This window comes from Papilio xuthus, unplaced genomic scaffold (genome assembly GCF_000836235.2).
Source record: "Papilio xuthus unplaced genomic scaffold, Pxut_1.1 DF824655.1, whole genome shotgun sequence".
In the NCBI taxonomy this organism is placed as follows: domain Eukaryota; kingdom Metazoa; phylum Arthropoda; class Insecta; order Lepidoptera; family Papilionidae; genus Papilio; species Papilio xuthus.
Window position 1 is genome coordinate 4060972 of NW_013533994.1, and position 26440 is coordinate 4087411.

Genomic DNA, 26440 nt, shown 5'->3' on the forward strand with positions numbered 1-26440 from the left:
AAAATGCGCATAAACAAACAGTCGGCGAGACCGTGGTTTTAATTCTGAAACAATTAATGCGCCGTCGACAAACAACTGAGAGAAAGATTAAAAGAGTTTGTGTTGCCAGCTCGATATAATTGCTATTAGTAAATGTCGATGTACTAGATTATTTAACCGTGGGCTTCCACTACCGAGATACTCGTACAAAATTGTCCTCACTCTCATTCTACATCTTACAAAACTCGCGACAAGTTAAATATGACACAACTCAATTCAAATATGATTTTTTAACTATCTTAAAAACATTGTAACCTTATCATTTTGGCATAATTAATATTTTCCGATTTTACGAGTATCAGTTTACTTCAAGACTACAGATTTATTTTTATTCTCAATAAATTCAATCAGAAAATATAAATCAATCAATTTAACAGTGTGCGGGAAAATCATCACAAATTTCATTTTGGTCTGCGCCAATCAACGCTGAAAACATTGGCCGGAAATAAAAAAAAAACCAAACCGCTGCCAATTGAACAGAATGCATTTCGCAATCTATCGGCTCGCATAAATACCATAAGATTCAATTGACCATAAATTTATTTATTTACGATCACGGACACGATTTAAAAATGTATTTACATTTGTATCGTACAAGCTGAGATTATTGCATTCCATTTTTAAATACGGCTTTGACGTTACTGGCTGTTTAGGTTAAGAACCTTTTTAATTAAAATTACAATTAAAAAATTCCAAATTTAAATAAAATCTAACGATTGGAATAACCTTTTTCCATTTGTTGCATTTAAAATTCGATCAATCATTAATGACAGATAATTTACGATTGACGTTCGCTCCGCCCTTAAAATCAATTTATCCCGGTGCCGTCGTAAAATGTGACTAAGATGTGTTGCGCGTGTTCGCGTAATGAATGCGTCTCGGCCGACGTCAATCACTTATGCACATACCCTTGGTTAACCCTTACGAGGGAACGATGTCTGACAAGCAAAGGTTCAGGAGCCATAAAATAAGTAGACTCTTATAGGTAATATTTACTGACAATTCATGGATATCTTACTAGTATATTATGTGGTTGCTTTTCTTACTTTCCAATAATCAGATATTTATAGTTGTTTTCTGAGATAAAAATTTCAGCTAAAAACATATAGTCATACCTGTCATTACCTTTGATAAAACAGAAAGCCACGGTTAGTGCAAAAAAATATTTGTCAATTTTTATATTTGTCTATGTCGTCTTTTGTTGAACACCGTATTCAAAATTTATTACATTTGTTCATTATTGATAAAGGACAATCAAATAAACATCTCGACGAATTTCAAACCTTCTCCTTTATGAATTCTCTTAAAAAAATAACTCTAACTTTCTTACATTCAAAAATCTTTTCATATTATATCACAGAATTACAATCTCAACAGATCATTCAACTCGGACATGACAAGAAAGTACATAATAGTTAATGTAACGACATTGTTTAATAATACCATTGGTAGACAATACAAGCGTCACGTTGTTTTTAAATCGCCGCAGTATGGGATGCGCTTGCGCCGATACATTAACCATTCAAAGTGTATGCGCAAGAACAATCGCTTCAAACACTTACTACACCGGAAGACTTGCACCCATCCAAATGTTTACTTTTTACCTTTTAATGTCATTTAAATGTAAAAACAGTACTCTTACGACTTACTATGATAAAACGTAGAACTATGTAAAAGAATTTCGGCTTACCATCGAACTCGTTTTGTAAATGTGAAAGATAATGGAAAAAGAAAAACGGGAAACACAAAGTTTTATCTGAAATTGGTCTCAGAATTCTTACAAGAAATTAACTGATATTTTTTTCTTTAATTAATTTTAATAATAGCTAACTTATGAAATGAAAAATTATATCAAACTATATATTGCAATTTAAAGTTTATGCAATAACAAAATGTAGATATGATTGTCTTATGTTTTTGGAGGTCAAGGACCTCTTTCTGTGATGCGTGATTCAAGATTTTCTGTATAATATTTAGAAGCCAAGCAGTCAATGTAATTGCTGAACCACGGCTTCAAGTTATTGTTTCGTTACATAAATAAACTGTGGTGTTATTTCTAATAATGCTCGCGTGTAATACGGTAATCTTGTAATGGCGTCTTGTCGACCCTGTACTTTATTTTTCACACGATTGTACATTTAACACCTTTAGGGTTATCCGAAGGTCATCAAAGTGTAAGTTGATTAATATTATATAGTCCTCATTTTTATTATCTTTAGACTTATCTAGAAAAAATTATACCGTATTTAGAAAGTTTATTTTATGATGTTATCTTTAGATTTACAAATCAAAGGATTTTGTAATTAAAATTGAGTTTTTTTACATTCTGCTTACAAACATTTCTCATTTCCGAAATTACGACTTCCAAGCTTGATGTATATTATTTTTATGAAATGAACATTTGAACTGCAATTAAAAAAATTATCCTGCTTATGCCTTATAGCATTTACCGTGGGTTTACATCCCCGTTTAAAACATAATGCTATATCCGTATGACGATATGTTTTATACAGAGATCTTGGTGTCAGAAACCCACTGTTAGAGTCATAATAGCATCTATTTTACAGAGCACTACAATACGCTATGATATAAAATCATACAATGTTTGACCTAGTTAAAACATGTGCCAGTTTAACATGTATTGGCCTGGAATTTATTCGAAACTAGCGTTCGAAAATCTTTCTTTATTTGATAAAAACTCACATTAATCTTAGTCGGGTAAACGCTCCAGAAACTGTCTGCTGAACAGTGTTCCTAAGTAAACAATTCTTTGCAATGTAAGCCGTGAATTTGATGTTGTTACCCTGTTTCTATCTTTTTTAATGAATTTTTATTTATATTTTACTAGCTTTTGCCCCCGACTCCAACCACGCTGTCACGCGACTATGTTCTACATCTGTGTCAAATGTTATCGAGATGCAGCCATTCCGGATATACGTTCTAACATCATGTATCCATGCAAACATTCGCATTTATAATATTAGTATGAAATAAGGTAACAGTTCATTGCCCCATCGGTTTATGATTTGTCTAAAAGTATTTAGCAATGACTATTGTTCGATAAGACGTAATAACTATCGTGCTTAGTCTCAAAATATGTGTACTCTGTTTAGGTGTAATTAAGTTAATATGGGACCGATGGTTTCGTGGCCTACATAAAAGTTTCTTTGTCCACAACAAAGTTTATTATCAGATGACGTCATCCCGTGTGTTCGTACGACATAGTGACAATGTATTAATTGAATATACTGCCACAAGTAAGGGAGTTTCTATTGTTTTCATACGAGTTTATTCTGTTAGTAGCTGTCGCCCGCGACTCTTCTTCTTGAAAAAATCTTTATAAGTTACTAACTGAGCCTATGTGTTCTACCAGACTATGTTCTACATGTGTGCCAAATTTTATCAAGATTCCTTGGGCCATTCCGGAGATACCTTCAAACAAACATCCATCCAAAGTTTTGCATTTATAATATTACTAACTGTCGCCCGCGACTCCGTTTGCGCGGAATTAAAAAAAACATAGTTAGTAGCCTTTGCGCTCTTCCAAAATATGTTCTACATGTGTACCAAATTTTATCAAGATCCGTTGAGCCGTTCCGGAAATACCTTCAAACATCCATCCATCCATCCAAACTTTTGCATTTTACAATAGTAAGATTGTACTTTGTTTTCATTAACTCGTTTTTGTTGCGTAAATGTAAGACAAGGCTCTCAGTTTGCGGTTTCTTCGATGTTTGTATTTGCGCTTATCGCTGGCTTTTATAGTCTAAAGAAGCGTAATTTTTTTTTGCTTTAGCTTTGCTGTTGTTTTTTGTGATTATACTATGAGGATTACTTAATGCTGTATTCAGTACAAAGGTATCTTTAGTGTAGATCCGATAAAATCTGTTTTTTAATCAAGTTGCGTTTTAATTAAAGCGAATTATATAAATGTTTTTTACTCCAAGATTATTTTTTTGTACTTTTTTTTACGATGATATTAGGGTCGCAAGAGTTATAATGTGTGCGTGTAAATCTTTGGCAACGTTTTATGTGTAACGATGTATTTTTTTAGCTTTTTAGTCGTATTAAACAACTAACGTCATGAGTAATTGCTGCATGTTGGCTATATCGATATATTGAAGTTATTTAAGACGTCGGTGGCTCAGTGGTCAAGCACTTGACTTGCAATCTGCAGGTCCTGGTTCGAATCCCGTCATGTACCAATGTGTTTTTCGATTTCTGATTTACATACGTACATTTATCCGACGTTCTTACGGTGAAGGAAATCATCGTGATGCAACCTGCACATATCTGAGAAGAAATTCAAAGATATGTGTGAAGTCAACCAACCCGTACTTGGCCAGCGTGGTTGACTATGGCCTAATCACCCTTGACTTTGGGTAGGCTCTGAGCCCCTCGGTGGGGACGTATAGTGAGCTGATGATGATGAAGATATTTAAGCAACTTTCAATGGCTAAATATTAATTTTCAACAGATTCGGAAGCAATTTAATGAAACAACACTAACAGACGCTGGTAAATTTAATAATCTATCTATATGAAAGAAAGTTATGTTAGTTACACTATTTATAACTCAAGAACGGCTTTACCGATATGGCTGACAATTAGTGAGGAGGTAGCTTAGAGCCAAGAGACGGACGTATGATACTATTTATTTAGTTTTTTCAATTTATGCGATCGATTAAATTTGGAATATATATGGCATATAGAACATAGTCTGAAAGAACACATAGGCTACACTAATTAAGTTTTTTTATATATCCACGCGGACGGAGTCGCGGGCGACAGCTAGTATTTTTATAATGTAATAAAGATATTTCGTACATCGATATCAATAATACTTATCATACATCACTAAATTTATGGCTTGGAATCATTAGATTATACTCATTATTGACCTTTGCGTTTTAATAATGTTTTCAATGTGTTATCCCCTTACGAATACAAACTCTATTGCAATGATTTAAAGTCGAATTTAGCAACACATGTCTCCAGATTAGAATCATTTGCTTTTAAACCGGATCGACTTTTTCCAGTAATAATCTTTATAGCTGTCGATAAATTGTCGCTATTTTTCTTTAAATGATTATTTTAATAACACATTACGACCGTGAACAGAATTCGACAGTACGAAAGTATAGATCAATATTCAAACAGTTTGAATTGTATACAGTCGTATTTCACTGTTTCATTTTTTGTATCAAATCCCTTTCGTTTTCAAAAAAAGATTCGGACATTTCGGATTCGGTATCCGTCAAAGTGAATCAAAATTTATGTTCATCTAATCAGAATAACATATGTAAGTGTTGTGTAGGAATTGGAATTTCTTTAAATTAGAGGTCACATTGTCCATGTTTTTTAAATGTTTTTTATGTGTGAGGTGTTGAGTTTTTGGTCAATTTTTGTGCCAGTGATGTGTTTGTTGGAATTTGTCGAATAAATTTTATATCGTTTTGTGACATAAGCCACTTTTCTATCATGTCGTGTCTATGTTTTTTTTATTTTGTTGCATGTAAAATGCGCTGTTTTGTCTCAGAATAATTTCAAATGTTTTGCATATTTAACTTGTCATGTACCAAGTACTATGTTTACTAATTCAAATTGATAAAAAGTTTACGATTTAAAGCCGTCCGGCTATAATGAATTAAGGTATTTTAAAAGAGATAAGAATATACTCATAGATAAATAATCAGTTGAAGTACATAAGAATTCTAACCGTCGGTTTTCACTATCGAAATATCCGTAGAAAAAATCATAATAATATGTTTTTACAAGTGTGAAGTCAGCTGAAAAAAGGAGCATGCATACTATAGGTCAAACTCGCACCAAAAATTCGAATGTCAAACCACAAAATTTATTTTCTTCAAGGAGTATCTTATTGTAATTTATCGCATTCAAAATAAGTTTCGTTGAAAAAGGCAAAGGGCCGCTGCGAACACGCTCTCAATTTGCAAACATTATGCCCTCGCCCGCTTCGTTTGACGATTTACGATGCTATTTTTTTTATTTGATTATTACGTTTTCGTGGGCCATTGTGTTCGGGCCTTAATAGCGTCGGCGTTGAGCTTGAGAAAGGATTAAATTGGATAAAGCCGTAAAGATTATATTCCTAATCTTACTTTTTCATACAATTTCATTTGGAATAAAATGAGAAATTCCATCTGTCTGATTTAACTAACGATACTTGATTTTTTTTATATCATAACGTGGCAAACGAGCAAGCGGCCACACGAAATCGCTGATGTAGCGAAGTGACCGTTGCTCATAGACATACGCAATTACATATGCGTTGCCTACCTTTAATCGACGGAGGAGAGGATGCACAAAAAGAGAATGTTTTCCATTCCCATGCATCCTCTAATCCGAAAAGTCCACTTCCACTTCCCATCCTTTTCTTATAAGAAAAAGGGTGGGAAGTAAAAGAGGACTAAATTAGACCTCCGGGACACACACTCATCAGACAAAACGCGGAATTGCTTCCACTTCACGCCTGTCTTCTGTGTGGTCGTGGTATTTCACCGGGCGAGCCGGGGCGATTCGTGCGAAGATGTTAAAGCGGGCTCTACCACTGTTAAATGATTGTTATAAATGTATTCGCTTGATACTAATCGAGATCTAATAAAGTGATAACTATATGTTAACATTCACTTTATATGATTAGTAATTTAACATATAGTTGTGAATTAAAACAAAATGTCATTGAATCCTTAATTAATCTAACACGCGAATTTACAACATTTCTATTTTATGAACATATCTCTGGTATCAAATATGTGATTCAGTGTGAACACTGATTACGATTCCGTACATCTTTCGAACGTTCATTTTCACGTTGTGACGTCATCGGTTCGACGTGACGTGTTGAGTATGGGTAGTTGCTTTTCTATATCGATTGTTTTATTAAATCTTAAAAGGTTTAATTCTTATATTGAATTTAAATACTAACGTATAAAAGAAAGAAACAAGACAGACAATTGTCTATTGATTCGAATGCATAGAATCAATTCGTTCCATAGTAATGTTAAGAAATCTTTTTCTCATGTACGTTACGTTAAAACTGATAGGTAGCAAACCATGACTAGATACATCTAAAGTTTCTCACGATTTGTGTAATGTTTTCTTATTTGGTTAATACTTCCTGTTATGTATGTAGTTACGCATTTATAAAGAAGCTAATCATATTTGAGTTTAATTTAACGACTTTTTCAAGTGACACTCTAAGTAGGAAGCAGTATCTGATTAAGAATAAGATGGGAATATCTTAATTATGTCGTCTGTCGGTTCGTAATGGTATTAAAAGAATGTTTTCATCATCATCAACCTGCCCTTCACACATCTTTCCTCCTCCATACATCTATATCAGTCGTCATATCTGAATCCACCTCCTTACGCATGTCCTCCTTCACACAACCCATCCATACTTTCTTTGGTCTTTCTCTACCTTTGTAGTTATCCCTATTCGATCTCCTTTTTTGTGTTAATTTAAATAATATTATTAAAACATTTTAGAATTTCATATCGCATACATTTTATTATTAAAAAATCAGAAATAAAAGAAAATCGGAATTGATATTAGATATTTTTTTAAGAAAGACTACGGTATTTTGTAATGAAAACCTTAAGTGATGCTTATATTCAAATTTCCTGGCGTCTAAACGAGTTGTCAGCCTTTCGGGATCTGTTCCGGACCATCTGAAGACGTTCCCAATGATCGAAATTGGTCAATGATATTCAATTTCCTTTCGATAACGGATAAAAGTTTATGTAGGATCGACAAGAATGGTACTAAGAAATCAAATCAGACATTGCGATATATTGAATTATAAAACGAAAATTGTATAATAAAAACTTTATTTTACTTAACTTTATACTAAAGATTAATTAGAAATTATCTTTTATAAAACGTCGTAAAATGTGAGCTTAGTAGTTAATGGTTATAGTTCTTGACCTGTAGAATTATCTCTGTTTATGTTATACTAGCAAAGTGACTCATAGTAAACCTTATAGGTACGTGTATAATGGCCTGCACCGGACGCGCCATACGCACGGCTCGCAACGGATTTTAGTTGCGCGTATGGCTCTGTAACTTAACCTTGTACAATAACATTATCATCAAAATAATTGTTAATGGAAATTGCGAAACAATATGTTTTTGTAAATGGAAACACAGCGTCATGTGTTCAGAGTATGCTCAGCTTACACTCTCGCAAAAACTTCTAATGAATTTTAAATGTGTTTACGATACATTATCAATTTGGACAGTGCATTTGCATAAGATCGAATCCGGATCCCAAAACCAGTTCCTCTTTAGTGGGCACTGACAGTATTATGATATATAAGTATATAAATAAATATATAAGCGTTATATGTATGGCTTAGACCGGCTTAAAGTGTCGCAATCCCAAAATATTTTTTTTGTAGTTCTTTATTTTTGTGATATAAAGCTCAATATAATTTACCAGCATTAATGTTAGGATATCGATTAAATTATTCACCTTGTAAATATTTTACGTTGATATAAATAAGTTTAATAAAACTAGTTTTTAAACCCTTCTTCCAATAAAACATTGATCGTGGAAATTAAATTCATTGGGAAGTACGCCAAGAAATTTTTGGGACTACGGCATCTAATGTTCTTTTATTTTAGAAAAGACAAATTACGTTTTTATGCATGTTAGTAATAATGTCACCTATTACTAATAAAGTCTATGATATTACTAATAATGTCACCTAAAGCTAGAAATTAAAACATTTATACATACTGTTAGGAAGAAAATCCGGATATGAGCCAGTGTATTGACTCAACACTAGCCTGAATAAAATGTCGGCGTTTGTGTCCCTTCACTATTCATTCCGACACTGGACTTTGTAACGAAAGCACGTCATTCACGCCAAGTGTTTTTAATTAATACTGTCTAAAAATACATACATTATTGTACAGAAATCTTTAATTTTAAAAGTTTTGTTTGTAACTTTATAAAGCGACAATTCTTTATTCTTGTGCAACTGTCAGAAGGATTATTTGTTTTTATTTTAAGAAGAAATAAAATTATAAACTTAAAAATAGGTCTAATTGTTGTATAGATGCGTTAGAGCATTTGACGTTTTATTTCATTTTTATAGACCTTAAAGTTGAGTCACTTTATATACATATAACACTTGTACCTTTAAGGATATCATCTTATTTAAGAGTAACGAGGTATCGACTCTGTAAATGGCTATAAAAAGCTAATATTCAAAAGCTTTCACAAGCTTTTTTCTTCGTAACCATAACTGGCCGCAGTAACCGCGGAATGAGCGCTTGTAGGTTTTTATGTAAATCGTTATTACAATCGACATCTAAATCTAGACGATTATGAGTCTTATTTTTTATAGTTTCAATGAGCTTTTACCCGGAGCTTTAGGCGAGCTTTATTTAAATTCTGATTGCTTTGATATTTATGGCGCTTGGCAGATGTAACAAAATTAGTTGCAGCGACTATATTTAAAAGAGTTATAATCATAATTCTATAATAAACAAGTTATAATAATAATAAGTTATTTATTAAAAGCTCTGCAGCAATTTTAGGACTATTTGCAAATAGTACGTAATATTTAAGTAGTGGAGATTATTGTACCTGTACCCAAAATACGTTATTCTCTATCTGTTTGAAATACGAACGAAGGATCAAATTTCTATATATGTTTGGGCATGGAAATTAATACAAGAAAATATTTATTTTTTATGTTAGGACTCGGATCGGATCTTCAGTTTATTGAACTGGGTTCATTGTACAACTAATTGCTTTTAAAAGTTCTGCTACAAGGCAGAATGTTTCCTTGATTTTTGACCGCTCCATGGGTCTTTGACCTATAGCTTCTCGTAATAAATTATCCTGCAACTTAGTTGTTTTTGTCGGATTATGCAATACGTTTTATTTTTTGCTTTAATATTTATCCGGTTAAATGATTGGTGTCAGCTTAGTTGTAAATTATTCAGGAAATTTTGTGAATATTTTTTTTTTGTGAACACTCTTGTAAGATTCGTATTTTAAAAATTGATTGATTCATGATTGTAATAATGTTTTAAATTAGTTGGAGTATTTTTTTGCAAAATTTAAATCCATTTTCTCCATATTTTGACCAGCATAGTTCACACTTAAATAAATGTGCATTTCATACTTAATTTAAATATTTTTACTAACCTCATAGGCAACAGGATTAATATTTGATTAAGTAACCATGGTTCATAAAATATTCATTGTACGATATAAAAAATACCTATAAAGTGTTTATAACTCCAACGAAAACTTTCATAATAACAATTCGAAACACCAAATTATTTTCAACATATCTGAATAGACGAGGTGAATAGCGTGACACGGCTCTAAACAGGCCTATGATGAGTTCTCCAGTGACCGTACAAACTGACTATTGTCATGTTAACCGCCAATCGATTTGTTTACTGACCTATGACCGACGATCCCTCTTTTGTCCGGCCCCAATTTTTATAGCCTCCACTTTTTTTAGATATCAAACGCTCGTACTATTGTAGCCTTTTATTAATTCATTAGCTTTACATTGTCCAAAATCGATTTTTGATAGCGATTATATCATGCTGTTCTGTTGTGTTCAAAACTAGCTGTCGCCCGAGACTCCACTCGCGTCTTTGTGTTCTTCCAGACTATAATCTACATCTATGTCATATTTCAGCAAGGTCCATGCAGTGGTGATACCTTCTAACAATCATCCATCCATAAATCCAAACATTTGTATTTATAATATTAGTCAGATTAACCCTTACATAACTGACGTAGACTAGACGAGATAACTAAGTAAGGCGCCCAGCAAAGGATCAATTTTTGATACCATTTAGTGATGCTTTTGCCTATATTTGTTGAATATTTTGATATAAAAAATATTGTTTATTTCTTAACAAATCCATTACTTATTATAACAAAGTAATATGTAATTACTTTTCAATATTAATGTATTTTTTAAAATTTCGTGTAATTATGAGATATGGATATTTCATAATACTATTTCGTATCTTCGAATAAATTGCAAAAACAATACGTAATGTAATAAAACGTAATTACAAACATGTAACTAAACATGTTTGTAAGTATGTCATATTTGATTATGAAATGCGATACTATTTATTGGCATTTTGATATTTTTAACGGCTTTAGAGTTAATCCTACTTTCATGTTTTTATTCTAAATTGAACGAATAGATTAATAAATAAATGACATCAATAAATATTTCAAATTCCTTTGTCCTTTTATATAGAATTTAATTGTTAGCTGTTACTTAATTTATGGTTTTATCTATCGATAACAATTTTCCAAACTAATTTATAATTCTACTACAATAATAAATCGTAAATTAATTAGTTACAATATTGGACGTCGATGATTTGTTCTATTTTATTATTACTACTAGCTATCGCACGCGACTGCGTCTACGCGGATTTAAAAAATATACTATTAGTTTTATATGTATGCCAAATTTCATTGAGATCCGTTCAGCCGTTCTGGAGATAGCTTCGAACAAACATCCATCCATCCAAACATTCGTATTTATAATATTAGTAAGATTTCCATACACTGGCAAAATAAATTCTTCTACTTCATTCCTTTGTCGGTTTGTCTGTATCAAGTATTTCTTTGTTTATTTCCGAGTTTTATTCATAGCGAAGGAATAGTAGAGATCTATCTCTACGTGAGTTAAGTTATTAGGAATGAGTCAACGTATTTCAAATTTGTCGAGTCATGCCGCCTGCGTATTGCAAGACGAAAAATTCCTTATTTAAACATGGACCAAATTTACATAATTTAATTTTTACCTATTGACCTTTTTCGATTTTTTTTTTTGTATTGTTTTGTAAATAATTATACGTATTTTAGGTTTAACCGTGGTAGATGCCTGTACAACATCTGTGGCACGATTTGGTAACCTAATTACTTTTAGACATTATGAGTTAGAATTCTTTGGCGCAAATGGCGCGCTTTCATTACCAAGTCAAGTGTCAGAATGATTAGTGATGGGACTTAAACTTTGACATTTTAATAAAGCTAGTGTTGCGCCAGTTCATCAGCACAATGTCGGATTTTCTTCCTAACAGATTGAATTAGTCTTCCAATGGCTACAGTTTCTCGATAAATAAAGTCATTACTTAATAGCACTATAAAGCGCCGAACATACCGATGTTTCTAAAAAAATGCATATTGTTATTATCGTTTCTTGAATGAATTCGGTTTATTTGTTACAACGTCCCGGCGCCGACGAAGGACCGATCCCAGATAGGGCCTATTTGCATTTCTAATTTGAAATTCGAAAACCTCGACCGAGTACCCATTGTCGGCGTCCGCTATCGGCCGTGTATTTAAATGACACCCAATATTGTTTCAACGAAGCATCGGCTGTTCGAATAGAAACTGACTCATCAGGTTAAAATGTTCAACTCTCGTGAAAAGAGTTAGATTCCATTGCACCATATTGTTTTCTCTCTTATACTTTTTGATAAAACTTAGACAGCTGATGTTTTAGACAAGTTCGACATTTGAAATCAACCAATAAGAAATGTCAAGTCAACGTACTACCCTTTTTATACACTTCACAAGAATAATAAGCAAATTCTGCATTAGTATTGAATCATAACTAAACAAGTACTCCGCACAGTAAAATAAACGATTCGAGTTTATTTTTCACATCAATCAAAGAAACAAAAGCTCTTTCAAAATGAAAGTTAAATAAACAGCGAGCGCAGTTTATAGGGAAGCTTTAAAAGCTCGCGATCGCATGACGTTGACGTCTGAAATTTCAGCACACCATAGTTCCGAAGACGGCTATTCCAATTTTCTTTTGTTTGAATTTGGATGCCGCTCAAAACGATTTCATTCGAAATCCCCGCACTAGTGGTTGTGCACGAGCGTTATTTGATTATGTAAATGGATGAACAGTAAAAATATCCATTATGAAATGGATAGGAATATACGCTTAGGTTCTTTTGTGGCAAGTTAATATGCTTTGTAAGTATTATTCCGCAAAAATCGAATAGTTGAAGTAATAAGAAGCAAATAGTGAAAGAGAAATTTTTGATATTATATTTTCTTCTTCATTGTAAACAAATGGAAATAAACAAGAAAGGGAAAATCCCAGGATCTATTCTGAATTCTTTAGCAGTAGTTTGTGGTATTGGCCAATACGTTATTTAAGTTAACGTAATACGTTATTTGAGTACATATAATTTTACATTCATTTGAAATATGGTAGAAGACAACTTTAACTAAACAAAGATATTTTGGTTATTATTTTCAATTCCAAAACTTATAGAAGATAAGTTCGCAGTACTGTCAGGCGTAGCAACAAGAGACGCTGTGTTGTATAATATATATAAAGTATTCGAAATCTAAAATGAACTCTGGTAACCTTTGCCCACAACAACAATGAGTACGAAGACTTCAAAAGATATTGATCGAAATACAATTTTATTCCCAGATGTTATCAATTATAATACTGTCTGGATTGGAAAATATTGGGCTCTGTGTTTAAATATAAGCCTTGTTTTATCATGTTTAATATAAAATATTTCAGTAATTTAGGGCACATTGTAATTTTTGGAATCTTGTCTTCCAAATTATGTATGAATGTCTTGTAGCATTGACACTGAATTAAGGGTTTATTGATAGGTTAAATAATAATAAAGTTTGAAAATTTAAAGTTTACGTGACTTTAAATTAGTCATAATTATAATTCGTTTCTTAAAACATATAACAAAAATTTTAACTTGTTCGACAATATTTCGTGGAAGTGATCTTATTAAATAATTTAACGACTTTTTTTTTAAAAACGTCAATGTCCGTCGAACTGGTTGATTGACGGAACAAAGATTCCGGGAACATAAGAGACGTTGCTAATTACGGCCACTTCCAATTTCACGGTTCTCATCAACCAAGCCAAGAAAATAATACCACGCAGTGTTCTCTTTCATTATCCCATTTTATTAAATAAATATACTCTTTGATCTATTCTGAAGATATTTCACCTAGATTCCGCAATCAGGAAATTTCCTTCGTCGAGCAATTTATTATATTAATAAAAATCATTCTTAAATATTAACTTATCAACACATCTGCGGCCTCTATTTTCGCAAGTATATGAATCAATTACCGGAAACTTTATTGATGTCAATCGATGACAACATCTATCATGTTAATAGCTAACCAGGCTGACAGTATTTTAAAAAATTATACACACAAAATAGAGATAAAAAGTTCTGACGCCACTCTACGAATTGCATTGAGTTCAGTGATCATTTATCCTTTGTAATGTACTAATTCTGCACGAGTATTACTTTGCCTATGATCTAACAATATGTTTGTTTGTTCCCAGGTATTTGTGAAAAGTGGTAAGAGCGTTTGTGAGCCCATGTCGCGTGTTGGAGGGCGATAACGGAGCCGGTGAGGTTGAGTGAATGTGGAGGTGCCAAAGCTGATCGAGCTGGCGTGGTACGGGGCGGGCGGGGCCTGCGGGGCGGGCGGGGGCGCGATGCAGGCGGGCGGCGGCTGGTTCGTGCCGTGGACGATGGGCATGCACAAGTTCGCGGTGGCGCTGCCGATGGGTGGCGTGGTGCCGTTCGTGCCGCCGTTACTGGCTGCGCTGCCGCCGGCGCCGCCGCCGTTGCGGCTGCTCGCGCCACCCCCGCTGCAACATCAGGCACAGATCGGGAGGAAGGTACGTACGAGCAATCGTCTTAATGCTCCGCGTGATTACTACACTTCATCATCTAGTGCTTTGAACGCACAATGGAAAGGATACTAAGAATCATGAGAAATGATCTCATCTGACTTATTTCATTTAATCTTGTTATGTCTAGCAGAGGTGTCTTTCGTATTAGTCTTTGTTTCACTTAAACTAAATTCCTATTTAAATATACTCAGATTGCCAATCTTTTACAGTTAATTAAACTGTCCGATAAAAATTAAATTGGAGCCAAGAAAACTATGAACGAAAATATTTTAATTAACAAAGTGTAATGGAAACAAAAAAGTGCTCCAGATTTTCTTCTGTTTCTGACAGAGTTTAAGTGTTTAGCGACATTTCGAAGTTCGCGTCGAATTGGAATTAATTGAGTATGAAAATATAAGTGTCATTGAAGTTCGTCGAGTGTAAAATATTTCAAAGAAGTTTTAAAAATATAAATAAATGAAAAGCGAACGAATCGAATCATTCGTTAATTTATTTCACGAGTTTTAAATAAAATCAGTGATGGCGACGCGTTTAATTAAAAACGATTTCCAATTTCGTCAGGAATCCGGTTTTCTTTAATGAAATTAGATTAACAGACAACAACAAGTTTCATTTTAATTGTATTTTAGCAATCCAACTCGACTTTACATGTAGTCCGACAAAGTTATTTGACCCGGTGGCATGGCCAAATTATGATAGCTCATTACCGATCCCCTATTAATTTCAAAAAAGTATCTCAATAACCTCATAATTCTGTAGCCTTCATGTAATGTTTTATTTTTTATGTCATTTTCTATACCAAAGCGCGATTTGTCATTTACAATGCCTAATTAGAATTCATATACTTTCTGACAAAACTAACCATGATATAATCGCCTTTTTTATCGACATAGATCGCTAATGGCACTAATGTACGACATTTTTATGTCTAACATTTGTACGAACAGATTACGTTTTCTTTAGTAATTTTATTGGAACTACATGGAACCCTACATTAGTTCAGATGTCTGCTATCCACAATTTCCAGGCTACCAATAGAGAACTTAAATTTGACATGTGTCAAAGGAAAACGTTCATATCGCATAGCTAATACAAGATCTTGTTCCTTGTCTTTCAAATATCTCTCGTAGTCTGTGTCGAAAATAATACATATTTAAATCTGAACGTATCGTCTTCCTTTGATCCTCGTCGTCGTTTTCAATATCTTTTGATGCTTATTTGTAACCGAAATGGAATGAAAAATCTCGTTCGTCTTTTTTCGACGTTCGCTCTTCATTTGTAGGGAAATCACTGTTTGTATTAACGAGTAAAAGGTGTCACGTGTTAGCATGATTATAAGTAGTGTGGTGAATATTTAATGACGTATTTCGTCATTTATTTAATGTATGTAAGATATTTCGACATTAATTTTTACGCTTTTTCATGAGACAAAATTGATTGAAAGTAACACAGGGATGTATTTATACGATGTTACATGAAAATGTTTTTAGCAAAACTCCTCATGATAGCTAATGACGAGAAACGCGGCGTGATGCCGAGGATAAAGCAATTTGGAGTTTGTCGGCACCAAATGGTTATAAATGTCTGTTCAGGGATGTAACCGTTAAATGTTGTTTATTTTATTTTCTAAATGTCAAATTTGGGTTGTAATTAAATTTGTTACGACTCGAAAAGCGTTACAGTAAATTATTAATTTATTTTTGGTTCATTAAATGTTTAGTTATTTAGTTTTTATTTTAGTTTTGAAATATAACGATTGAAATTCACTGATTAAGTTAAGCATGTTTAAATCCTTGCCTGTCTCAGTTTAGTTCATATAATCTATACTAATATTATAAAGAAGAGTTTGCTTGTTTGTTTGTTTGTTTGTTTAAACACGCCAATATCAGGAACTACTGGTCCGATTTGAAAAATTATTTTTTGATTGGATATTCCATTTATAGAGCTTTAGGCTTTATAACATTACGCTGCGACCAAGTATCTTAATTCCGCGCGGACGGAGTCGCGGGCGACAGCTAGTAATCAAAAAGAATATGGTAGTCGATAAGGTACTTCATATTAAGCTAAAATGACATTATTATTCAATTAGTTAACAACTGATCCTTTTTATGTTGCAATTATTAAGTTCCATTTTAAGTAAAATAAAATAACACTTCAAACGCCTTACAGAAAGCCTATTCTGATAAATTATAGGTCTAATATTTTTTAAAATGGCACCATTAAATTTTATTAAGGACCGAATAGTTGTTCCTCGGGCACCTTTATAGCTCTGCGGATCGGAGTACGCCCTATTTTTCCCTTCGACGGAATTTATGTAGCCCTTCGATATTTAATTATCTTAAATCTAAATTCATTCAGCGATCTTGAATTATCATTTACTCGGGAAAATGGAATAATTGTGAATTCGAAACCATTGTAATATCGGTTCATTGATCTTGTTAATTATTACACAATGAAGCGAAATGATTCTCTAATTACTTGAATCTTTATACTTTACATACAAGTACTGCTTTTAAATTATTCAAACTTTCGTGAGACATTATACTAAACTGATATATAAACACGGCTAAACACTCACGTATATACGTGTATATATACGACGGGCCGCGTCCGCGAAATAATACCAGTACCACTCATCCTGATGAAGGGCCCCCGATGGGCTCGAAACTAGTCGGTGCCGCCACCGGACGTATATACGTGAGTGTTTAGCCGTGTTTATATATCAGTTAAGTACTGCTTTATACAAATTTAAAAAGATCGTAAAAGTATAACGTTAAATTATTCAAACTTTCGTGAGACAGTATACTAAACTGATATATAAACGGCTAAACACTCACGTATATTCGTTCGATAGCGGCACCGATTAGTTTCGAGCCCATCAGGGGCCCTTCATCAGGATGAGTGGTATTATTTCGCGGACGCGGCCCGTCGCTCAGCGAGCCACCGGACGAATATACGTGAGTGTTTAGCCGTGTTTATATATCAAGTATAACGTTTATAAATAGAAATATTACATTTCGTATTTTGGAGCTAGAAAATATGAATAAATATCATGCATGTCGCGCATCTGTTTGTTGTCCTGACGAAGACATACTCATGTCAACTGATACGACTAAAATAGACACGACGAAAGAAAATTCGGTCACGTTTACTTTGCACGAAATACGATCCCTTACCTTTTTCTTATATCGAATCGTACAAACATTTGCCATAGCGTAGTTTACGAGATACATTGAGATGAGATATTCTACACGTCACGAATTGTTTAAATGGCGTCTATCAAACGTCCAAATGTTTTACAATAAGATCAAAATATTTATGACCTTCCCCAAGCAAAACATTTCATGATGATGATGATGTTGGTATTTCATTCAAACGCAACTTTGAAAACAATGAAAACTCATAAGTACTAGTATATTAATAGAAATAAAAGCTATAAGAATTCTTATATCAAATACTATCTTCGTTACTAGATGTAAAGCATACTCTATTTTAGATTCTTTAAAAAATATATTAATACTCAGTGTCAGTACCCGCTTTTTCCCTCGTTAAATTTAGTTATTAAAAATACTTAAATATTATTAGCAATATATTAAGCGTTATAGGCTTATGGTAATGTTGCCAGGACGATAGCATCTCGCCTGCAGCAGTGTAAGTCTAATTGATCGTATGTCTCCATTTAGTCGATAATCATTACACCGACCTATCCAATGCTCGCGGCTTGCCATTTCTATGAGCTAACACATATAAACTGGCAACATCCATTATAACTATAAACGCTAACTACAACACAAATTAATAGAGAAGTAATTTATGTGGGATTTAATCTGGACAGTAGTCTATTCGGGACCTATGTAATAGCACTCTAAATCATGTATTCGCGATCGAAGGTTTCAAATTCTAGTAGCGATGCTATCGCTTTAGGTTGACTGTCCACTGCGAACTATAGCGTTCTAGCTATATCTTCATTAATATACTTATCATCATGGCTTGCCATTTGCAAATATACTAACATTGGCTGGTTCGCATAAAAATACTTGAAATATACCTTCTTTCTTCTCTTTGTGTTTGATATAAATGGGGTAGTTGATGCATTATAATTATCCCGTTTCCGTTAAATATTTAATTTAATGTTTTTTAATAAAGTACCTTACGAAAAAATGATAATATACTGCATACTAAACCTCAACTCATTAATCTCTTACTCAAACGTATAATAACATAATGGCCTGTCTGTTTTTTTTTGTTTCCATCAAGAGTTTAATCGTCGGGATCATAATATTATTATGCAAACTGCATGTTCATTTGCAATCTCGTTACCGCCCACGAGTCGTTGCTTTTTTCTTCGTCGATCGAATTTCGCGACGCACGATAAAGCATCGCGTAAGCTTCGCTGTCGGTGGGCGCGCTGCCTGATATTAATCCGTCTGAAGTAAAATGAACATGTTACTTGATCAACGCCGGTGCTCTTGCCAACCAACTTTTAATAGTAGTATTCAAGTTATAAATCACAATGTAATTGCTAAGATGCACCGGCCCCGACGACCATTTGCTAACTCAGCCACGTTATTAGTGCCCGAGGCGTTTTATTACGACCGCACCACTCTATTTGTTTTTCTTATTGCCAATTCTTTTCAAACAGCACCCATGCGTCCGCAATACCCTTTCTGTATTTACCAGGGGAAAACTAAACATATCGAATTTTTTATATTAAATTTTACAAAAAGGCTTCATTGCTTGTTTAGTATGAAGCCATAATAAATCAAAACACGCTTACAAAATCTAAATACTCACACATTTACACGTTGTACGTGTTCGTAAGCCTGTAACCTTGACTTTGAAAGGTCTATGGATCAAATTGGATTTTATAAAACAAGTCAAACATAAACCAAACTGTAGTTGAATATAATTTAAGTTCAATGACGTCTTACGATTAATTATTGAGCTTTCATAAATTCTCAATGGCAAAAAGTCGTCCAACGTCCCAATTAGTAGCAGGCCTTAAGGGCCGCGAGTCCGAAATAACAAGTGATCAGTTAATAGAGGCGAAATCGAAGGAACACGATCTGGCGTTAATTGGGCCCATCTCGAGTTCATTTGCCCTTGATTTCAGTGCCCATAATTTATACGGTCTTCCTTCTTAGCGCATTGATCTTAATGTGATTTGAAACTAAACACGCATGTCTTCGCACCACGTTCTTTTCCAATATAAAGGGATATTTTTTTATTTAATATTATAATAAATCAGCGTTTGACCACAATCCACCCTGATGTTTTATTTGAAATAAGATACTGCCTAGATAAGCAAATGCCTATTCATCTTCTAAATAGTAAATAGTAGTTCAGTTTTGATTGCAGACGGCCGTCTTCTGTCATAAACATCAGTGCGCGTTTGATGGCAAGCTTCAATAAACTATTGAGGTGTTTATATCAAATATGTTATGTAAGTATTCATGGCATGTGTGAACGTGCAAGCCAGTGACCTGTATGTCGGACATTGAGCAATAAAGCTGTTATTGAGTCGCCACGTTCCGTTTGTGCTAATAGACTAGCCAATTGAACATCTTCAATGGACACACAATATCTCTTTGATATATCGTCTCCACTCGTTTTATTATAAGTAGGTGCGCTATCAATTTCAATATACATATAATAGTAAGTCTGAATAATGAATACTTACCTCTCATGATTCTATGTATGAATAATCTTGAAACCAATGAATAAATGCCATTCAGATTTGTTACATTCGCAATAATCTTAGAATTGTTATTCATACTTGCGGTTTGCCTAATGACTTAGCTGCTTTGATGTACAATACCTGGTGATACCATCATAATTCTTTTAATTCTATCTCAATAAATCTTTTGTCAGAAGACAGACGTAAAGTGGAAGCAATTCTCGTTTCGTCAGATGAGTGTGCGTTCCGAAGGCCTAATTTTGTCCTCTTTCCTTTCCTATCCTTTTTTTATAAGGAAAGGATGGGAAATGGAATTGGATCTTCCGGAGGAGATGCATGGGAAAGGAAAATATTTTCTATCTTTGCATCCCCTTCTCTGTCGATAAAAGATAGGTAATCCATCTAGAATCGCGTATATCTATGGGCAACGGTCGCCGCTCGCTCGTTTGCCTTATGTTTTAAATACAAAAAATCTTTTGTGATGTAGCGCTTCCTTATATGTTCTCTCCTTATCTGTTTCCGAAGTTCATTGATTAAAAATAAAGTTTATTAGTTTTCAAAATGATTTGTGGCTGGTACTCCTATAAATTCTACAATTTAACAGTAGACGCATCGTACAGCAATTAAATTTGTACAGTGCACTTGAAGTCTTAATTTATCTCGACATGAAATACTCGACGTAATACGAAATCGTTCGGTACTTGATCCGTACACTGTATGCAATATTTTAATTTTGCTGTGATATAAATAGTGAAAATTAAAGACATTTTCAACTTTAAAGCAATGGGATAGAGTTTATTTTCCAATCATTAATTTTTGCGTTTTTATGTTTTGTTCAGATTATTGTTGGCAACACCGTCTGCTAATATAGGCCTGTAGCGCTACTCAAGTGTTGCGTGCATATTTATTGCTTGATTGATTTTCTGAATACACTTTTTTATTAATTGACATGACATCAGAAGTCGTGTGAAGGTTCGTTCGACAGATTTTTAAACATATTTTTTTCACACTGGTACCAATAGCTTTTTTTATTTTTGACATCCACTTGACATGTAAAAATGGGATAGCTTCTTAATATTAAAATGTCTGTTTTAATAAATTCATTTGTTTTCGTGGTAAGAGATTAATATAAATGGAGAATATGTACCTTAGTTTTGATTTTTGTTGGCAACGGCTGAACCGATTCTGAAGATTTTGACTTGTACTCTACCAAAAGTTATATAGATAACAATATGATGTAGTAATGAAGATAATTTTACAGTTAGTCGAATCTATTGGCTTAGTAAATACGTATAAAATTAGTAGTTCTAATACTTTCTACATCGTTAGATGCTAAAATTCAGATTTTTCGAGTACAATTAAAGGCAGAATACAAAAATCATCGACCTGTTTCTATTGTATTTGTAATTCTACGTAGTTATTTCATCTTATTTAATATAACGTCATCATCATCATCAGCTCACTATACGTCCCCACCGAGGGGCTCGTAGACTATAGGCCATAGTCAACCACGCTGGCCAAGTGCGGGTTGGTTGACTTCACACATATCTTTGAATTATTTCTCAGATATGTGCAGGTTGCATCACGATGTTTTCCTTCACCGTAAGAACGTCGGATAAATGTACATATGTAAATCGGAAATCGAAAAACACATTGGTACATGGCGGGATTCGAACCCAGGACCTGCAGATTGCAAGTCAAGTGCTTGACCACTGAGCCACCGACGCTCATAACAAAACGTGCCTAATCACAATTGTAAGTAGAATAAGCAAATCCAATCAGTCAATGTCTAACTTAACCTCTCGTACATTTACTTACAAAGTTGTAATAACGTTTGCTTGTGGTTAAAGTATTTATAGATATTGTTTTTATAAGTTTATTTACAATACATAATATAATTTGTGGACCTTTATTATCACTGTCTTTATGTACGCGTCTCTTATAGGGTCAGCTTCCTTTTGATCCTAAGTGGTAAGCGATTTTGTTCTTTGTAAATTCTTAGTTACACCTGTTTTAAAATCTGTATGCAATGCTTAGAGCACTATGACCGAGTATTTGTTAAAACCGATCACGGCTACAATTTCTAATTACCAAGATAAGATAAGCATCGGATTCCATGCGCCAGCCATTAATGCCTTCGTGATCTGAATATGTTAAATGTAATGTCATCATTGAGGTTTTGCTCTTAGTGTTTGTTAAACCATAGGTTTCGTTCTCCTTGTTTAGTTTACAATATAAAACAACCTATAAGTGGCCTATATGATTTTCACTCGATACCATTATTCAATGGAACTGACCCTAATCGCCCCATATTCAGGATATCCTCGAGCCCTTTGTTGCTCTGACGAACAATATGACAAGTATCACATATTAGGAAATTTAGGATAGGAGTTTGCAATGAGTTATTACCGTTTAAATATTTCCCAAACCTTACCCTGCACAAGCAATGACTTTTTGAAAAGTAAGCAGCAACTAATTTGACTTTGTGTTGACACACTGGTCGTATCCTTTGCCTACATCGTGTGCAATCGCTCCGTGCACGGCAGACATCAATTGCATCCGAAGTTTAGTAAGTGAGGGCTTTAGCTGTTTAATATTCGATTCACGTTGCCTAGCGCACGGACGCTGACGTTTTACAACTTAACAGTGTGTCGGACGCGGCACGAATCCTCGAATCGTTGTTAATCGATAATTGTTCACATTCGATGGTCTAACTTCGATTTCCCAGCAATTAAACGTGTTGCTCCAACTATTCTCTTCATTTCGTAATGTAATCTTTGAGAATTTTAAAAGTGTCTTTATAAATTTCGATGTTAACTAACTCCGTCGGTGAATCATCGTATTGGTTTGTGCTAAAGTGGTGGGCATAAAACAGGGTGTAGTTTTTTTTTACAATAAATCTTTTACGGTCTTATATTCTATATTTCAGTGTTTCCATGTGTAATTCCACGACCCTGTAACTAACGTCAAGGCTGTTCCAATGTTTGGTATCATTAAAATTTTAGTTACGGCGCCTCGTGGAATTCGTGTTGGATTACCCACCAGGGAATCGTTGCTGCAAATTCACATTTTGATAGAAAAAGTTTCAAGGGCATTTGAACACGCTAGATGGTTAATACAGCAAAATATGATAAGTTTTTGTTTATTAACGCGATGGCGTAACGTTGGCCTTTTAATGTAGTTTTCATAACAAATAAACGGTTGTATCTTTTAATTACGTTGGCTTAGAAATTCGAATAAATTTCAGCATTATTATATTCACGCGTTTGTGAGAGAGTCTTGGCAATCGGACAGACAGACGGACAAGAAAGTGATCCTGTAAGGGCTCCATCCTTTTGAGGTACGGATCCCTAATAATGAGGTTTTACTTGGATACTGATGTACAATTAAAATTTCATCTTACTCTTATTGATTTTCGTTTTATATAAAAGCTTTTAGAATAAGTACACTTGAAGCAACACTTAGGTAACACTCCAAACATTGGAAGGTCGTTGTTAAAGGAAATTGAATTTGCTTCTTTAAATTGTATTAATTCTACGGTTCCTTTCTTAATCTTATATTTATTGCAAACGTTAATTGTTTTCATTTACATTTAATTTAATTTATCAATAAAAACAAAACAATGGCCATCCGAAATAGTAACGGAAATTAAGACCTTTTAAGATGTGACATTTTTTGTCGTTTTTTCTTCACGGAATGTTTTCACTGCAATTTTTCTGCTACAAATACTTATGTCTCTGGTTTCCATAAACAAAATGAGGAATGACAATATGTAGCAATACAAATGTGATCGCATTAGAAACACAGGACATGAATGGATTCATAACGGCAGTATAGATCTCGCTGAAGTTTGGCATTTGACATAACCTAGAAGAACACGTAGCCTACAATTTTCTTTTACAACTAGAGACTATAACCACGCTGCAAACGTTCCTGTTCAATAATGTATTAATGTCAAACGTAATTTTCAATCCAGCTGTGCGTTCATACAAGTAGCTACTTCAATATAAATTAAGTATTCGTTGTCTCAATGAAGCGATGTTTTACTCTAATTGTTAGTGGAAGTGAAGCTCGCAATTTATGTACCAATTATTCCTCACAAAGTCCGCATATAAATTCAAGTACGCGCCTTTTTAGTTAACACAATCACCAAGACGTCGACTACGAAGTATTACCAGACCTTATAAGGCTTTCTATACTTTGTTATGTTTGGTAAATTCGTTAGGCCAATCCCGATGCGATCATGCTTGACCACTAAATGTGAATGTAGTTCGATGATTCGTTATTATGTATTATTCCGCACCCATTGCTCAAATATTTAATATCATTAGGAAAAGATCAGTCAGCAGAATTATTAACGTATGCTGTTTGTAATAAAGTTTAAATTTAACTGGTAACATTTTTGTAGGAACGCAAAGTTATCTTTGTTCCCGATACAAATCGGTAGGAGCGTTCGCTGTGCTTGGAAACCAATTTCCGGTTCCCTTTCATATTGAAATGTAAGTGACGTCCTCTCAGTTGAATAGTGCGCGCGTATTTATGAGTATACATTAGGGTTGCCCCATGCTTCGTACCGGTTTTAAATTGCGCAAGCTTTCGTTTGTAGTATGTCTAAGATTTAGTTAGTGTTTCGCGTGTGCAGTTTCGTTAGTGGTTAAAGATTTTTGAACGTAAGAGATGTATTATTAGATGGTTTTGATTTTATTGTCGGATACAAAATGATGGTCTGTATGAATTTTATTTTTTTAAATTTTTATAAAACAAAGTTTTATTTCATTCTTTGGATATGTAACATAAAATAAAAATAAAATAATGGTCGTCGTCATCTCTTGCCTTATCCCATTCACGTGGGGTTGGATTGAATTTTATATGGTCGTAGTTCTTTATTTGTTATTAAATATAATTGGCTTCGTATATTCAGAATTTTTAAGTTTACTTATAAAAAAATGTTTATTTAGCAAATGAACGCCTTCAGTATATTTAAATTGTATATTACAGTATTTTGTTAAGAATTGGCAACCCTAATCGTAGAAAATCATGATTCTAAATAATATATTGAAGGGTTGACGTATTTTATATTGGCTTGCGAGTTAAAAAGATAAGCGAGTTAGTTCTCGTCTTTTCATCTTACCTCGTTAGAAGCAACAAGTCCAAACGTTGGTTCGCATTTCATATTTTCTTATTTATAAATATTATAAGCTTAGTTGCTCTGCGTCTGGTATACCTAACAATCAACACTGTTGTAACTGGCAATCAACATTTCTTTATTGCCCTTTATTTAAAAAGAAAAAATCATTCCATACTTCATATGAACACATTAACTACTTTCGAAATCTGAGTTTGAAATAAAAATGATTGTAAAAAATGTTATTTTTCAAATCACGAAACTATTTTTTTTTATAGTTGGATATTTATTTCTTACTTAAGACATCTTATGTCAGAATTCCCAAGCAGGAATATCTATACATCACAGTAATATTACACTTACATGAAAGATTTTCCACTTTATTACATGTCACAGACACTCGGGCTCGCGACAGGCGAGTTGTAATGACGTAGACGTAGCCGAGACGATGTTTAGGTACATTCCAGCTAAATAATGCGAGCCTCTGAAACATCTTATATGAAATGTTAAAAAGTTCTTAAAATAAAATGATTAAATAAAATTCAATGTTATCAAACAATTAATATCAATAAATTAATAAATCAAATGATGAAACAGTAAGGGTTTTTTTTATATTATAAGGTGGCAAACGTGCGAGCGGCCACCTGAAGAACGCTGAAATAGCGAAGTGACCGTTGATTTATTCACTTGTTGAGTATGCTTTAAATATAAAAACTAATCAAATTGTTTAATTTACAGAATTTTGCTTCATAATGAAATAGCCTAAAATTATTCAGCTTTTATACGTTAAATATAGATTTTTTTTAGCAATACAATTATGTAGAAATATTTTTAAAAAAGGCCTATAACGTCGTTCGTATGAGC

At 33.6% G+C, this 26440-nt stretch overlaps 1 protein-coding gene across 3 annotated transcripts in view; it reads left to right on the forward strand.

Moving 5' to 3' along the window:
- LOC106127631 (RNA pseudouridylate synthase domain-containing protein 2) overlaps positions 1-26440 on the forward strand; it is a 229821-nt gene that overhangs the window by 171021 nt on the left and 32360 nt on the right. The window contains exon 1 of one of the 3 annotated variants that reach the window (XM_013325776.1): positions 14574-14759. The exons of the other annotated variants lie outside the window; for them this stretch is intronic. Coding sequence (XP_013181230.1) covers positions 14574-14759 — 186 coding nt within the window. Of the gene's footprint in view, positions 1-14573; positions 14760-26440 lie in introns of those variants that run through there. 3 annotated transcript variants of the gene reach the window in all.